The 18,665-nt window shown below is 34.3% G+C and overlaps 1 protein-coding gene across 2 annotated transcripts in view; it reads left to right on the top strand.

Annotated features, from left to right (window-relative positions):
• The window catches only part of LOC148945559 (uncharacterized), a 49,242-nt gene that overhangs the window by 5,329 nt on the left and 25,248 nt on the right, over positions 1-18,665 (top strand). The window contains exons 1-4 of one of the 2 annotated variants that reach the window (XM_089098707.1): positions 4,518-4,641; positions 9,078-9,129; positions 10,978-11,079; positions 13,001-13,064. In XM_089098707.1, coding sequence (XP_088954833.1) covers positions 9,082-9,129; positions 10,978-11,079; positions 13,001-13,064 — 214 coding nt within the window. In that variant the 5' untranslated portion in view covers positions 4,518-4,641; positions 9,078-9,081. Of the gene's footprint in view, positions 1-4,009; positions 4,642-9,077; positions 9,130-10,977; positions 11,080-13,000; positions 13,065-18,665 lie in introns of those variants that run through there. The other variant, XM_089098706.1, reaches the window with a different exon arrangement.

Here is an 18,665-nt window from a genome sequence, read left to right as displayed (position 1 = left end):
TGTTTATCTAAGTTTAGTGGTATCATGCACAAGTGGTATCAGCGCCTGTTAATTGAAAGACTGACCCAAAAATTAAACAACCCTTGTTCAACTTGAGGGCTTCGTAACTCCAAATTGATTGCAGCAAAAAAAAAAAAAAAATACAAAGGATAAACAAGGTCTTTAATTGAGTAAAATCAACATAAACTGTCTGAACAATTAGTTTGGCTTAAAAATATTTACAAGCTAGTATGAATTTTATTAAAGTTGTTAATATCGTTTTCTTGAACAAAGCCAAAAGAGTTTTTGTATAAAAAAACCATTTAAAAAAATAGAAGAAGCTTAAGAAAAAAAAGTAAACCTGACCAAATGATATCCATTAGTCTCACAAATCAGGTGAACCATAATTTAAGTTCTCTAATATATCTGTTTCTTTAAACAAACAAAATTTCTTTAACATTGAAGAGATATCCATGTGACTTGGACTGCCTTTACCCCTTAATGGAAATATAGGAAACTGACTGATTTTAACTTAAACCATGTAAATGCATTATCATTGGTAAATATATGCAAGCTTAGAAAAGAGCAAGGGATCATGCTGAAAAATTATATTGTCAAATCTGACTTTTCTGACAATCCTAAGAGCATCTTTCTTTTGTTTTGCATTGCATTTATTATAGTGTTGTAACTGGTAAAATTGGGTATTTTACGTATTTTACCATAATTCAACAAACCCCCATAAAATTTGTATTTATATAATTTTTGTGTTTTACCTATTTTAATGGTATTTTATGTATTTTACCAATATCTTTCCTTAAATTGCTTTTTACCTTAATTATTTACCTTAAATTGCATTGTCCAGCAAATAAGGAATTATCCTGTAGGTGCTGGTTAGTCAAGATGTTAAGCAAACATGTTGGCTGCATCCCATTCTGAAAGCCATGGATTGGATGACCAATCTTTGTCCACAGCTCACTTGAAGGCCTCCACACTAGGGGCTGAGACTGTTCCTTTGGTGAAGGAGTTCTAAAGCCCCACGACTCTATTTGAGAAGAGGTTGTTCCATATTCTGGTGTTGGCTTGTTTACAGTACAGCTTCTTGGTGTTTCCTCTAGTTCTAGTTGACTGGTCAAGTTCAAGCATATTTTGTTGCAAGGACCGAATGTGCAGCATTTTGTACATAATGATAACATCCCCATGCTTCTATCAATAGTACACTCTTGCTTTGCAGCATGCAGCAATGTGCAGTATTTTGTATGTCATGATTATATCCGCATGCATTCGTCTATAGGAGAGGGCAGGAATCTGTAACTTCTCCTGGCGAGATGGGTACTCCAAGCTTTAAAACCCTCTTTTGATTTAGTTGCTTGCCTTTGGACACTCTTTAGCTTTTTTTAGTTGCTTTTATTTAGATAAGATAAGATATTTATTTAAAAAAATGGCTATCACAAGCCCCGAAGGGCCGAATTCGCATTTCGGGGTCATATAATAAAAAAAGACATAAATAGCACAACAACTAAAATACTGGCTAACCAATGCAAAAAAAAACAATATCAGAAAGGCATAGCCATTAATTAGTATAACAAAAAGTTTCAAATGTAAGAAAGTTAAAAAGGCACAAATTAAAACAAAACCAAAAAAAAAAAAAAAAATCGAGATAAAAATAATGTTAAAAAAGTAAAAGAGATTATATAAAAAGGGGAGGGAACGGAAGAGCCAAACGGACACCAGCATGGGTATCACCAGTACAAAAAAACTAGTGGTTTATTTAATCAGTAATGAAGGGGACAAAGGTTTTTTCATATCTGGAGGTTAAACAACGGATGGGGGACAAGATAGGGATGGGTTCAGATACAGTACGTGGCAGGCGGTGTCTGGATGGGGAGTGTCTTTTGGGGAATATGTTTTCCGTGCGAGGGTTTATTATTGCATTCTTTGCAAAACGGAGGCACAGCGTTCCTTCCCTGTGCTCAAGAGTTTCCAGCTTGGCCTTTTTTAGAAGGAGTGAATATGGTACAAAAGTTTCTTTAAAAATTATTCTTAGGGCTCTTTTTTGAATAGATTCAATTTTATCTGATTCACGGGAGATGCCAGGATGCCAAACTGGACAAGCATATTCAAGATGCAGGCGGACAAAGGAAGCATAAATCCTTAAAGAATGGGATGGGGGGATTTTAAATTTATTCAAGAGCTTAAGGAGAGACATGGACGCATTAGCTGTACAGACAATATCTTTCACGTGGATATCCCACTTTAAATTAGAGAAAATTGTAACCCCGAGTAATTTAAAGGAAGACACAGAAATATCAGGGGGTATAGGGTCAAGGAAGGCGGGAATAGATTTCAAGAAATTTATTGTTATTATATTTGATTTAGTGGAATTTACTTTCATATGTAGGTTCTTAGCCTCATCCGAAATGTGGGAAAGAATTTCAAGGGGGTCATTTTTAATATTCCTGCGACATACTTCGAGGATCGTCAAGTCATCCACGTATTTCCACCTTTGGGGGAAGTCCTTACCAATATCGTTAATCATGACTAGAAATAAAAGTGGTCCCAATAAGGTTCCTTGAGGAATTCTATAATATATACGGAGGGGGTTAGAGAAAATATTTTTGTATTTAACAACTTGGGATCTATTTGAAAGAAACGATATAACAAACTAACAGAGGATCAAGTTTAAAGTTAACCAGGAGTGAACGAATTAGGGTGGTGTGGTATTTAATGGTGTATCCATACACATACCAAGGCAACTAACTGAGCATGTTGGTCAAAACTCAATTCATCATCCACTAGTATACCCAGTTCTCTTTCAACATAGGAGGAACCAATCATTTGCTCAACACCATCTATTCCACACATGTGATACTGATACCTCACATTTTTTCTACCAAAATGAATTGTCCTGCATTTCTTAACGTTGAATCCTAACCTCCTGAGTTTTCCCCAATCTGAGAGTTTGTCTGGGTCAGCTTGTAATAATGCTTGCTCTGTGGTTGTTTTTGAAGGGCTGATGATTTTGAATCATTGGCATGAGTTCATTTTACAGGTTAATTTTATTTATGACACATTTTGGGGTATTGTTGATATAGATGCTAAATAATGCTGTACCAAGGATTGCTCCCTGTGGGATTCCACTTTCCACTTCAGTACTAACTGAGGAAAATACCTGACCATTTTCTCCATGCACCTTTATGCTCTGCCTTCTATCTTTCAGGAATGGCATCACCCACTCAACAGCCTCCTGGCTTACCCTGATTGCAAATAATTTTGCCTCTAGTTGACAATGATACTCTTTGTCAAATGCTTTGGTAAAATCTAGGAGAATGAGGTCTCCTGGTATTCTATGTAGGAGCTCTGTAACAAAATTCTATGCATCTATCAGATTTGTATCAATGGATTGTCCTGATCTAAATATGTGCTGACTCTGCTTAATAAGATTTTTGGTGGCAACAAAAAGAAAATGAGGTGTTATACTTATATTTTGCACATTTTAAATCTTAATCAGAATACCATCCTCTGTTGAAAATTTATAATGTTTTGTACCAAAGAAAACTATTTAGTTCTTCTTATGGCACAGTTTAACTATTGAATATTAACCTCTTGCAAGAATATGCTTATGAGTTTTAAACTCATCATTTCCTGTTGAAGAATAATATTCTTTTTTTTCTTATGTCCTTTCTTTATCAACAGATGCTCAAAGTATATTTATCTTTTTTCACTTCAGTGATTATATATAGAATCATGTTTGGATTTATTTGCTCATAGAAATATAGCCAACCATTTTTTTAATTAAATGAAACTGATTCAAGATTTGTTGCAATCTATGGAAGCATATTTTTTGATATTCAGAGAGAAAGAATTATTACCAAGCTAGGCATATTTATAAATTAAAATAGTATGTTAAAGTTTTGAAATAAAAGTCTTTGTATTGAGTTTCTAATTGTAGAGTACGTTCTTAATTTTGAACTTTAGTGCCTATAATGCCTGTGATTTGGAATACTTATTTACATGTTTCAATCTATTTCAGCGAGTTTGAGTTATTCAAGGATTTAGTCACCATTTTTTGAAATGGAGCAAAAAGAATTTTGTTTAAAGTGGAACAACTACCTGGATGTATTTCATGGAGCTTTTTTATCTCTATTAAACAGTGAACATTTCACAGATGTCACCCTATCATGTGACAGTCAAAGCATTAAATGCCACAGACTTGTTCTCTCATCTTGTAGTTCCTACTTTGAAACACTACTTCTAGGAATTTCACACCCTCATCCTATTATTATTCTAAAGGATGCGAAATTTCATGATCTGCTAGCTTTGGTTACATTTATGTATACAGGTGAAGTGACTGTTTCACAAGCTCAAGCTAGTTCATTAATAAAAGTGGCTGAAATGCTTAAAGTTAAAGGTCTTGCTTATCCTGATGAGACAGTTAACCAGATACAGAAACCTAACTATCACTTTCAAAACACTCAAATGACTCAACCTACTGCAAAGAGAAACAGAGTTGATTCGACCTCTAAAAACAGCTTCTTGGCTGAAGATTCTTTCAATAAACTAGAACCTCCTGTAGTAGATACCTCAAATAATAAGTTGGTGAACTATCCTGCTGAAACTACTTCCTCTGTTCATAAAACAGATCTTGCTGCATACAACTCACTTGTAAGTTTTATTGGAATTCACTTTTTTCAAAGTCAAGTGACCAAAGGATGGTTAAGTATTTAATTTTATATTAATTTCAATAAAGGACTAGGCTAGTTTGAACACTTGTGTAATACCTAAACACTAGAATTTTCATCCCCAGCCGAATAAAGTCTTTGGCTTGAAATTTATTAACTTCAACAGTTAAAAAGTACAAAGCACCATGATTTTGCTATTAACATTTTTTCCCTTATCTGACATTTATCTTTTCTTGCATTCTGGTTTTGTTTAGTTCAAAGTGCCAATAGGCTATCATTTTGCTCCCTGATCTTTGCCAAAACTGCTTAATTAAATTTATTTTTTTTGCTATTAGACAATGATAGAGGATTTTAATAATATTTAAATAAAATTTCTTACACCATTGATTTGAATACCTCTGAAAACTGTTTCTTGGCTGAAGATTCTTCCAGTAATCTAGAACCTCCTGTAGTAGATACCTCAAATAATAAGTTGGTGAACTATCTTGCTGAAACTAATTTCTCTGATTATAAATTTAAATAAAATAAATTTAATTTAAATAATTTCCTTAGAATTTATTAAAGTACCAAGGACACCAAAATGAAAACATATTTAGCCCTCTTAATCTATTTTAGGTCTATTCATACCTGAAAATCCGGGTTTGCTACGAATTTTTGTTTAGCTGCTATAAGCATTTTTAGTTTGAATAAATTCGCAAACAGTGTTGTCAATAATAAAACAAGGATAAACTGTGGAGCTGAATAATATTAGCGGAAACTATTTCCTATGAATCCGACAACGTTTTTCATTTGTGAAAATTCAAATTTACAAAATCTCTTGATTGTTATATATATTATTGAAAATACATTTTGTGAAAAAATATGACCTCAAGTTCAGAAGTGACTATTCTGATGTGTTAGAAAATGTTTTTGATGGTGACCAAGCGGTAGATGATATGCAAGATACCATTTCAGGATACTTGTTCCAGCTAGACCCCAACGCCGCGCTGGCAGATTGACCAAACGCCGCCGACAAGAGGCCCGGTCGAACGCCGCCGAAGTGTCGTAACGCCACTAGCACGCCGCCATCAATAGAGGCGGCGGCGTTCGGTCGATTTTGCATTAATTTTGCAGCAATTCTTTATTGCGTCAACCGCAAATTCGGAGCTTAGTATTTCGATTTTTAGTATTTCAATTTTCCTGATTAGAAATCAAGCAGGGCTTGTACTATCCCCAAATTTTCGGGAATTTCCCCGAAAATCTATGCGTCACCCGAAAAAAAATTTGGTTCCCCGAATCCCCGAAAACCACGCAATCACGGTGCCACCCCTAGCGATTTATCTCCAGTGACTTTCCCTGCCAAAAATTACTTGGAATACCATAATTCTTCACTACTCTCTTGTTCATTAATTTTCGTCTCTTTTGTTACTTTGTATAAAAAAAACGTGACAGATGCAATATACACAGTTCTTCATATGTTGACAAAAAACAGGATTGTCTTTATGAAATGAGTTTAAATCATTTCGAATGCAGTTTCTCAATCGCTATTTCTCACATCGTTTGTAGTCAAGATTGTTATTTTCAAGTTGAATCCCAAAAAAACCTTCTATTGTGACAAAATTTAGCTGACAAAAGGTTTGGGGATTAAAGATTGAACTGGAAGTTACCTAAAAAATATGATTCAAAAATAAATTGTAAATTATTGCCTATAGGAGGGGGGATAGGGGGCTATCATTTTTAAATGATAATACCTCATTTATTTATTGAAAGCGGGGATGCCAAATTTTTTTCATTTAAAGTGGAGACAGGAGAAAATGATATCAAATTCCCTAGTAAACCATTGAAATATTTTGATAGACCCAAGGCCCCCCATTAGGACTTATTCATTGTCTTGGGTATTTTGCAATTTATCATAGACTACTTGCCTAATTTGGCTTTTGTGTGTTCTCCCTTTTAATTAGATTCTTTGGATCTTATTGAATGCCACGGCAAATCTATGACTCAGTTTTCCAATAATTTGAGTTATATATGAATAATTTCGACATTTTTCTTGTTGTTTTTGTACCCCCTTACTCATACCATCAATTTTTTTCAAGAAACACTAAGCTTTTTTAACGTTATTTTGCGTATTTGTTTGAACCATATAGTGACCTAGTTAATTATTAAGTAACTTACTTTTCTAATGAAAGCTGAGACAGTATCTTATCAATGTGGTATCCAGAGGGGGGGGGAAGGGAAGTATTACATTTAAATGATAATACGTCGAAATTTTTTTTATTGAAAGCAGGGATCCCAATTTTTTTTTTTTAATTTAAAGCAGAGATGGTATTTTATCAAGGTAGAGAGGGGCCAGAGAGGGGCAAGGTAGGCCAGAGAGGGGGGGGGGGTAGTGAGCGATAAGATTTAAATCATAATACCTCGATTTTTTTTTAAAGAAGGAGTGCCAATAAGTTAAATATTTTTGTTATTTAAAGCACAGTCGGTATCCTGTCAAGATAGTATCCAGAGGGGGGCATAGGGAGCTATTATAATTAAGTGATAGTACCTAGATTTTTTTTTTATTGAAAGCAGGGATGCCAAAAATTTGAAATTATACCAAATAAACCATTAAGTGTTATTTGTTTTATTGTAGTTGAAGCGTTCTCATGTGAAGTGTTCATCATGTATTTTTCAATTTGATAAATTTACTCCTTTTAGATGCAGTTTATAATTTGACTGATATTAGATATTTAGCAGTTTATACTTTGGAATGAATCCCCAAAAGAAAAAACCAATCATATCCAAAAGAGCAGCCAAAAGCAATAAAAAAGCAGCAATTCAGCCTTAGCCTACATGACATATATTCTATAAAGAAGCCAAAACAGAACTTTAAGATGCATTTTTTTAAATTGTTATTAAAAACCTGTTTTTAATACAAGATATCTTTTCAAGAATCCAAAAGTGCAAAAAAAAAAAAAAACAATCAATATCAGTCACCCATTTCAACTGTTTTAAAGGTGATAGGCAAAGGGCATTATGAAAAAATTAAGTTTCTAAGTTCAAAGCTATATTCAAAGTTTTCTGATTAGCCTAATTTAATATTAAGATGGTCTGGCCTAAAAAATAGACATATGTATTGTCAGAATTCCATTGTGAATCCATGTATAGCTAAATTTATCAAGACCCCCCCTCCCTCCCTCCATGATGGTGAAAATTTTTTGGTACAAAGCCTAGACTGCAGTTTTCAACATAATTTAGCATTTCAGCACAATTCAAAATAATGAGTATTTTTCATGCTCTTTTATAATTAAATAATCACTTGACAGGGACTATTAATTTTGAGCCCCGATGGGGCTAGAAGGCCCAGAGCAGCCCATAGAAACCTAGTAACCGTATGCTCAAAAATTTGCTTGTTTAAATAACTGGCTAGGGAGAAAATAGGTCATATGTAGCTGACTAATGATTGAAGCTGACTTAGGCTATATATTTCCATATTAGGGGGGGAAGTAAAGCATAAGCTCGTGGTATCAACTTCAAAGTCTATTAACCATTATAATTTATTTATTATGAAGTAACTAAGTAAGAATCTTTTATTCAGGCTCATCACTAAACAAAATATAACCCAGTTGTGCTGATGATTTGTATCTAGTAATTATGTCAGTGATACAAATCCTCAAAATGTAAATGGGGCAAAAATAACCAGTTAGCCATGATAAAATAAAAAGTAGCAAAATAGAAATAAGAAGGTATTTTTCAAAGTCTAACTGAGGCAACTGCTCCCCCCTCACATAATTGGCACCCCAAAATTATGTGGCCTAATACTGAATTAGAATAAACAGTGTACAATGGCAAGTACAAACAATACAATAAAATATTGTATATGATTCATAATACAATGATGTATATTACATAATAACAATGACAGATAATGATTTAATAGTATTGCTTTATTTAATCAACATTTGTCATTCAGAGAAGCCATGACTCTCTAAGTTTGTTCTTAATATAATTCCTGTTTATTTTCATTAATTTTTTTTTGGTACTGTTCTAATATATGGGCAACATGCAAGAATGCAACTTGAGAAAAGCCTAGAACAGATAACATTACCCAGTAATTTCGTATCTTATGCTCTATAAACAAGGGGTTTCTCCCTCCAGGAACTATATTTAAGCTTTAGTTTTTTGGGGTTTAGGAGGAAAAGAGGTAGCTAGGTTAGTTTAGGTTATGTATTTATTATATGCTATGCTTTACCCCCACCCCCCGAATGTGCAAATATACAGCCAAAATTTGTTTCTAAACTATTATATTTTTATCCTATTTTGTTTTATTTCACTAGCATTAACCAAACTTCACTTCTCGCATGTTCCCGAGATATTAGAACTGTACCTTTTTTTCTTGCATTGCTTTAGTATAAAAGTGTGACATCCTTTTCACTAGTAAATACCCACAATTTATTGAAGGCCGATGAAGAAGCATCCTGAGCCTAATTTTCCTGGCCACATAAATTCTCAGGTAGGTTGAATAAGTTTTAGGATTGATATGTGACCACCAAGTTGCCTTAACTGCAATTAAAACTATGAGAAGCCATCTGTATGACTTTATTGTTTTTTCTATGTATCAGTGGGGTAATGTAATTTCTTTTGTATAACATTTTAGTGGATCATATATTAAATAAGAAAACCAAAAAGTATTCTGTATACCTTTTCATGTTTCTCTATAATAATTTGATGTTTAAAAAGTCATACAGAAGACCTTATATCATTCTCCATGTTTAAAGGAAACACAATATTGTCTATTGTTTTGACTTAATAGTGCTTTGTATATAAGAGTAAATGACAATATTTGTTGCTTAGAGTATAAAGAACCAATGACTTTAATAGTTATACAGTGCTCACCCAAGTAATTTGTATTTCTAATATAAAAAAAGTATAAAAGGTATATGCTACTATTATATAATAACTATGAGGTAGATTTATATCAAAATATTCAAGCAAATCACACAGCCTACTTGGTTTCTTACCTTAGCCAACATAAGGTAGGCTATCAGTGGAAGTCATTAGGTCTGCAAAACTACCAATAGGGTAGCCTATATATTGATATTTTCTTTTGGAATCATAAATGTTTACCTTTACACTGCTTCATGGTTAAAAGATCCTGGAATGCCAAAAATCCTAGTAACTTAACAGTACATGTTCTTTATTTTTTAAATTGGCCACGAACTTTTCTATTGGAATACATTATGTAAAATGGCGATCTTTCTCCTTAAAAAATGAATTATCGGTTTTTCACACTAATTTGAGACGTATATGGCTGTGTAAGTTTGCACTTGACCAATTTAATGAATTAGTTTTCATTCTAGGTGTCCTTGGTACTTTAAATTTAATTTAAATAAAATTCCTTAGACCATTGATTTGCATAGTATGAACATAGATACATTTGGAAATGGTTTGAGATTTAAAGTGTGAGGGTAGGGTCTTTACACATTATGGTTTAAGTGAAGATAATTCTTTCAATTTTTTTCATAGCCAGATAAACTGATATCTGCTGGGAATAGGCATTGTTAAACATCTTTATATGTGATCTGTTTAAACTTTTTGAGAAAAACTAACATGTTCACAACACTTGTTCAAGACAAATCCAAGATAAAAAAAATACCCATCTTAAGCTCCTGATTTTTTAATTAGAAAAACCTTGATAAGTTTCCAATTTTCACTTCTTTCAAGACTGTTTTCAGTTCAGGAATTTACTGCAAGCTAAATTTCAAGGGTGGGTCGTTTTTAAAGTCCTATTTGAACTCTACCAGAAGATCTCTCTACTATTTAGTTTAAATTTCGAAGGAAACTGTATTTTAAGGTCATTCTTTCTCCTCGTTGTTTAAGATGGGAATAGGGCCTTAACTTTTTTTGTTTTTACAAGTGTTCCTGGCATGTGTAACTTTTCTTTTTGTATTTTATAAGATTTTTAATTTTACACTGTTGAACAAGCTAAAGAAAATGATTAGGCTAAATTATCTAGTAATTTCTTCACGGTAGATTTGTCCTGGCAAATCTGCTCTGGCATAGACAGGCATATCAAGAATTTCTCTGGAATAGCTATCTGTATCTGCTGTGATTAATTTGAAAAAGATGCTCATACTATGTATATTGTAATAAAAAACTACTGAGCTACCAGAATGCATCTGTATTTTGCCAAGCAGGATCAAGTAAAGTCCATTGAAAGAAACTTCAATTTTCTTGTGATGTTTGACAGTTCATCTCTCAGTCCATAAAATACCTAATTTGAATGGAAGATTAAATTTCACCCATCTCTTTATATTTATCCTTTGATAACATTCGTTTTCATTTGAATTTTTATTTTTAGCTTGTCAAAGATGAAATTACTGTAGGTATTGACAAAGGGGGAAACAATAGTTCTAGTCAGTTTGAAGATGATGGAGAACAGTTTGATTATTGTAGTGAAAAAGTAAGCATTTGTTTTTCTTTATTACTCTTTAGCTTTTATTAAAGCACATGATTGATCATAGCTTTTTATTTTGAAATGTCTTTTTCCATTTGCCTAACTGTTAGTTCTCTTTCTATCTTTAAATCAGCAATAAGAATAGTTAAAGAAGACTTTATCTGTTTATGTTCACTGAAATAAATTGAATGAACAGCCCTTATTTTCGGTTTAAACAGGAGTTTAAACAGAAAATAAGGGCTGTTGATTCAATTCAGGCAATTCAGACTAAAACAAGGTCCAGTTAGTAAAATAGGTGTTTTTCTCAAATTTAGTTGTTTTTGTTATCTTCTTCTTAAAAAGAATCTTATTCTACTTACCAAAAAAGTAGAAATGACATTTGTCTTTGTACAAAATTGTTTTTTATTCAAAAGGTATTTAGTTGAAGCTACAAATAATCATAGATGCTGCAGTAGCCATGTGCAGTAGCCAATCACAGATGCTGCTCTTGAGCCAGTATTTTTGATGATATTACCTAGATATTTGAACTGGAAAAATTGTTCAACATCTTGTTCAAACATAGTATTTAAAATAAAATTAATTTTTGACCAGAAAAATTTCATCTTCAAATATAAGAAGATGAATGACGTTATACTCGTTGGTTACAACAATAAATTACGTTGCAGTAAAACTATATGATGACTTTTGTTTCAAATGGTGTTTGCTATTTACTATATCCAACCAACAATCATGGCTGCATCATAGTAATGGCTTATGGTCCATAGTAATCAAAAATTAAAAACGCATTTAAAAAAAACTGGCACGTGAAAATATATTTTCATTTCTTGCTGATGCAAAAATAGTAATTATTATCTAAATCAGTCTGAATAGTAAAATGCTATTTTGAGAATAAATTTAAGGGTATTTTGAAAAACAGCCTGAAACCTCTAAAAAGGGTGTTGGGTTGAAACAATTACCTATAGAGAGGTTCTCATCATTTTTCTCCATATAAGTCAAAACCCAGTATTATGGTTAAAAAAGTTAATTTTTTATGCTTGAACATGTATATTAGAATATTGAGTTGGATTGACTTCAGATTGACATCCTTCTCAAAGCTATTGCAGCGTTGCCTTAGTAATGGGCAAGTTACCTCTATGCAGTTTGTTTCCAGTCTACTTCATTTAAAAGTAGTTGTAGAAGCTTTGCAAGGGCCTCATTAAATTGGAAATTCAAATTAAAAGCAACTAGTGACTGATGCTGCTACTGAGACTTCTTTCATTTTTCTATCAACTTATAAACATGAATTCAATGCTTGAATATTCTTATTTTTATTAATATTTACAATATTTATATTAATTAGCATTCTTATTTATGATCTTATTAGTCTCTTTTTTTATTCTGGTTTGGCATATCTTAATTTTAAAGCTAAGAGGCTTATTCAAACCTTGTTGCAAGTGTGTTGGGCTCTTCAACTTGCTCAAATTGAAGTTCCATGTATTTTCTTTTGCTCTACTTAACATAGAGTAGAATTTTGCGTCTGCTGGACCCCTTAGAGTGTTTTTCACCAAAGGGAAGGGGATAAAGAACCTCAAAAGCATTCATAGTTATGTAAAGTCGACGGATACCCCTCTCCCCTTTCAGTGTATAAATGAAGAAGTGTATCTGATGAAATTTTAATAACCTGTTTGATAAAACCGCTTCTGGGGTGAATGAAATTTGTATTTTTTTATGGATGTGTTTACTCCTTCCTTTTTTGTTTTATGACCTGGTAGTTTTGGGGTTGTGGTTTCTTGTATGGTTTTTTTTAATAATAGCAATTAAATTGACATCAATAATAACAGTCTTGACACTACTGAAAGATTTGTGGTTACATGTTGCAAATTCAAGTCTATTTCAACTCTAAGCATTTGTCCATATTTCCATGTGTAATTTTCTTTTTTTTTTTAAGCTAATTGGGAATCAGATTTTGCAAAGAACAGAGAGAAAGCCAGACACAAGCTTAGACTTTTCAGGTTAGTCTTTCATTGTTTAATTAAAAATTTGGGGAAGCATGGTCAGTCCTCCCTTTTTCTGTGTATTTACTTTGATTAGAATATAATAAACAAGAGTAATGACTTGCTTAAACCAATTAAAATCTCTTATCAAATTTAATCTTTTGCTTAATGCTTCTCTCATTTGTTACCCTTAGGAATACTGAAGGTTCTATTTAGGAATCAATAAAACACATAGACTTTGTGGACATTTTAAATAATAATACGTATTATACACTCTGCAGCCAAAGGGGGTTACGTTTAATGTCATGATTTTATATATCATATTTGTTTATCATTATAATAATATTTTGCACTCTTTGGCCTAAAGGGGATTTTTTTTTTATTGTAAAGAAAATCATAATAGTACAATAATTTTAATGTAACTCGATGGACTATTTTATCAAATATTGGCAGGTCTAAGTCTTAAGATGACAGAAAACTGCTTTAAATTTTATCTTTGAAGATTCACACCTGCTTCCAATGGTTCTTTCTTATTATATCTAGATATCTATCTAGATCTTTATCAAGATATAAATGCAGTTCTAGAAAGAGTCGGTCTAGATAAAAATCCACAAGTGGTTCTAATACTTTGATTTTAATTTTAATTTATAGGTATCCTTGTATTCTTTAAATACAATGTTCTATATATCCTCAAACCAGTTGTAAGGGTCATTGCTTCCTCTTTTAAATGCAACACACCCCAAGGCACCCTTAGACAGGAGTACTATTGAATAATTTTAGTTTAATTTGGTTGCTCAAAGTCACAGCATAAGTATATATCAGAGGCAACGCTGTAGCGTTGCCTATAGTAAAGGCCACACGGCCCCAATGTTTTATTGTTATTATTATTTTTTTGCAGATGCACTTCGTAGATAGATAGATTTATTGATATTTATTGCAACAAAAGCCTTTTCGGGCCATGGAAAAAAAAAAAAAAAAAAAACAACATTAAATTACACACAATTCATCAAAAAAGTTTCTCTATGTGCCATACCCACTCTTACAAATTTACCCAACCTTCTAAAATCATCAAAATTTCTACTTTTTAAATTTTTTTCAAACCAATCCACCCCTCCAAAATCTGTTGAAAACACTTCCCTCCTCAAATTTCTTAACTCCTGGCATGTACCCATAAAATGGATAAGATCTTCCTCTTCTTCACATATAGGACACTGATATGTACCATTTTTAATCCTATAATTCCCAATATATTTCCTCCTTTCTCCAATACCCAAAAAATTACCCCGAACCAAAATTACCCATCTTAAATCCTCACTACTCATCCCCGCTTTAAAGTAAACTTCCTCCCCCCAAACCTCCTTTGCCAGCCGATACAGCCCCAGGGACGCCGAGGATGATTTCTGATTCTGCCACCTTTGAATTTCCTACTCTATTAGTCTATCCTTTACTTTTTTTGCAACTAGCCCCACTTCCACACCTAGCCCCTTCCCCTCATTCCAATACTCACTAAAGCCACATCTATCAATAGTCTCTTTAACCCGGTTTGGCCAAGAACCTTTCCTGCCATCTACTAGCATCTCCTCATATGCATTCTTTACTAGCCTCCTACTAGGCAGATTTATAATCCTTTCCCAATAATTTACTATCCGCACTAACCTTCCCACCCTTAATGATAACAAACCTAAATCACCTTTTAATACTACATGATTAAACTTATCACTAACCCCTATTAACCGCTTAAAATACATCAACTGTAACCAGTCTACCTTATCAGCGTTCTCCATACCCCACACCTCTGCTGCAAAAGACATTACGGAAGCTAGCTTAGTCTGGAATATCCTTTTCTGAAGCCTAAGGTCTGTCAGGCCTACTTTCAAAACACTACTCTTTAAAACTAGCCATTTAGCCCTAAGACCTTTACTAGCTACATAATCAATTTGCCCTTTCCACCTACCATTTGAAGTAAACTTGCATCCTAAATAAACAAAATCTTCAACTACTTTAAGCACTTCTTCTCCTACACTAAACCTTTCCTCTATATTCCCATGTTGTCGAAATACCATAACTACTGACTTTGTGACATTTAGCACCAAACGCGTCTCATCTAGGTATGAGGACACCATTCCTACCAGTTTTTGAATGTCAGACCCATCTTTAGCCACCAATACTATATCATCCGCAAATAACAGAGCGAACACCTGCATTGCAGACAGATTTAGAGTTGGGGCTCCCTGCCCTACCATATATTCTTCTATATCATTAACATACAGGGAAAACAACCTAGGTGAAAATGTGCAACCTTGTTTAACCCCTAACTTACTGACAATTGCTCTAGAGTAAGACATTCCTGCCTTAAATACCATTCTAACAACCAAATACATTTTAACAACCAATCCTACAAAACGTCTTGGCAGCCCTAACTTTATAAGTCCTTCTACTAACAAATCTCGTGAAACTTCATTAAACGCACCTTGTAGGTCCAAAAAGCTGCGTATAGCCTACCATCCCTTTTCCTCATATACTTCCTAATAAGCCCATACAAAATAAATATCTGATCTACCCCACTATAATCCTCTCGAAACCCTGCCTGAATTTCTATTAACTTATTTGATTCTTTAAGCCAACTATCTAATCTAGCCGCTAACACTTTACAAAATAATTTACTAAGGCTATTTCCTAAATGAATCCCTCTATAATTCTTATGCAATGCTCGGTCTCCCTTTTTAAAAAGTGGTAAAACTGTTGAAATATTCCACTGTTGAGGCCAAACCAACTTGCTAAGGATACTTGAAAATAACGTTGTTAACAAAGGCAACAAATATACCCTAGACCACTTCCAGAGCCTTGTTGGGATGCCATCAACTCCTGTTGCTGAGGTCCCTCTCATCTTCTTTAGCGAATTCCATATTTCCTCACCTGTGAAAGGCTGCAGTAGTTTGTAATCTTTTTCCTTTAGAGCGAATTCCGCAAGGTTTTTGCCGACCACCCACCGACACAGGCTATCCGTTTCCTCTCTTTCTGTCATCTTGCTTTCGATGAATTTTGGCCAACTTTCCGCTGGCGGCATACTCGTCTTGTCAGAAGCGTTTGTAACTGATTTTTTTATTATTTTCCAAAACTCATTCTTATTACTATTCCTAAATTCCCTTTTCATTCTCTCTGCTTCCTCCTCTTGAAATTTATACTTCTTCACTTTTAACAGTTTCTTATACTCTTTTCTTCGGCTTTTATACATATTATAAAGATATTCCCTCTCCTCATATGAACATTGTCTCAGTAGCTCCAATGTTTGCACCAACTCTGATTTTTTCTCTACGCATTCACCATAAAAAAAACCATTTAACTTCCGTGGTTGTTTCTGAGCTGTAGTAACACCTACTTCATACAAACTATCAATTAATACCTTTAACAGCTCTTCTATTTTTCCTTCATTTGTCAATATTACTCCCTTCTCTAGTCCTGCGTGAAATTCATCTCCCAACAGCTTAACCTTAACCTTCTCTCCTTCCTGTGATTCTAGTCTCAATGGATCACTGACTTCTAATCCTGCCTCTAATACCTTGCTCCTAAAACCCCCCAATGACCTTTTTAATGCCCTCTTTTTTAACACTTTCAAAGACAACCTAATCGGCAGGTGATCAGAACCCAAAACCGGGACCACCCCTAAACAAGCACAATCCGGCCAAAGAGACTTATTTACAACTATATAATCTACTACACTTGGATACTTCCCAAAAAATCAAGTAAACTCTCCCCGCTCTTTATCCTCCCGATCCACCCGTTAACTGTAATAAAATTTCCCTTACCACAAATTTCCAAAAGTTTACTTCCCCACCTATTTTTTTGGCAATGGTCCTTACTGGTCCTTGGAGGAATCTCATTTATTTTTTCATCACCAATTCCATCACGACGAGATTTCGAGTGGGTGTGGTTTTCAAATTAGCAGGACCATGGCTCTTGCAACTCCCCAGTGTATGCATTGAAATCTCCTAAAAGAATAAAGCCATCGGCAGGAAACTTTGTCAAAAAAATATGCAACTCTTTTTGAAATATCTCCCATGTATCCTCTTCTGAAAAACAACTACTTTCTGCAGGAATATACACAGAACAAAACACATGACATCTTTTCCCCCGTGAAATTCTTACCCAAACTAAGTTACAAGATTCACTTTATAGCCGGATCACATCATTAGATGACAAAAAAACATCTGATACAAACAACGATACACCTCCATAACAACGACCATTTTTCGACATTTCACGATTTGCACTAAAACCACTATAATTCTTAACTATAATAGTTTCTCCAGACCATGTTTCCGCAAGAGAAATAACTTGAGGAATACAAGCTTCAACCAGATCCTTAAACTTATTTTGCGTGAACCCTTGTAGATTCCAATGTGACACATTTAATAGAGAATTTTCTACCATGGCCCAAATTTCCCTATACCGCATCATTTCCCATCGTCGGTTCTTGCTGTCTTGGGCGGAAAAATTTTTTTGCTACTATCACTCTCTTAGCGTCATCATCACCTGAGTTTACTCTGAAACTCTGCTCTGTGGGTCTTGGGCGGTTTATCCTCATTGGTTCGTTGTTATCGGGACTAATAATTTCCGCATTCGAGCTTTTCGCGGGAATACTCTGCTTTAGTGCTGGGATAGCTTGCGATCCCCCTGCAGCTGGGGTTTTTGTAAAAGATATTACCAAATTAAGATCTTTTTCCCCCATTCTAGTGGTTACGAAACTAAAAGATACAACCGTTACCGAAGATTCAGATCTAGTCCTAGCATTAGACGGATATGCCAAGCTACCGTCGTCTTCAGGGGGCATGTTGCTGAAGATTTCCCGACCGACCATGCCCGTGTCTGGTGGTGGCACCGAGTGTGAACTATTCTGGGGGGGAGGGGGATCAGCTTGATTTCTACTAGGAGGGTTTACACTGTCATGAGCGGTGTTACGTTTTTGTTCTTCAACAAGGCCGCTTGTGTAATTATACATGAAAACCTGGTTACCGATTAACAACTTAAGTCTTCGTAATTTCACATCAACAAAACCCTCAGTCTTTGCATCTTCTAAAGTCTCTTTCAGTTTTTTTCTGGCAATCAACTCACGTTCCGTGTAATCAGGACTTATTGAAAATCCCAACCTTCGCAAAAGAAAACCTGATTTTAATGCATAGTCCCGCCCTGCAACACTTGCAAATTTGATCACTACAGGACGGACGCTCATTGAACTTTTAAGTCTGATAGCGTCACGCACATCAAAAAGACGGAGATTTAAATTCGGAATTCCCGCAATCAAAGCACTGACAACATCTTCCAGAAGTGAGCACCCACTGTGCTGTGGCGAAAAGTTATAAAGCACTACGTTTCCTCGCTTCATGTCAGTTTCTAAATGCTGAATGTTTCTCAGTGCTAATCCAACTTCTTCCCGTACATTTGACACATCTCTGCGAACCGACTGCGATTCCCTTTGAATATTCTGGATTAACGACGCAACATTTTCAAATTTATTTCCAAACTCAGCCACATCCGACGTCATTGAAATGACCTGCCTTGACATCGGGTCAATAATATCCAACTTCAAATTAATTGCTTGAATTTGCGTTAATAATGCAT

The sequence above is a fragment of the Artemia sp. Qi Xiang Cuo genome, chromosome 13 (genome assembly GCF_049724085.1).
Source record: "Artemia sp. Qi Xiang Cuo chromosome 13, ASM4972408v1, whole genome shotgun sequence".
In the NCBI taxonomy this organism is placed as follows: domain Eukaryota; kingdom Metazoa; phylum Arthropoda; class Branchiopoda; order Anostraca; family Artemiidae; genus Artemia; species Artemia sp. Qi Xiang Cuo.
Note: the sequence above shows the minus strand (reverse complement) of the source record. Positions and strands in the feature narration are given on the sequence as shown.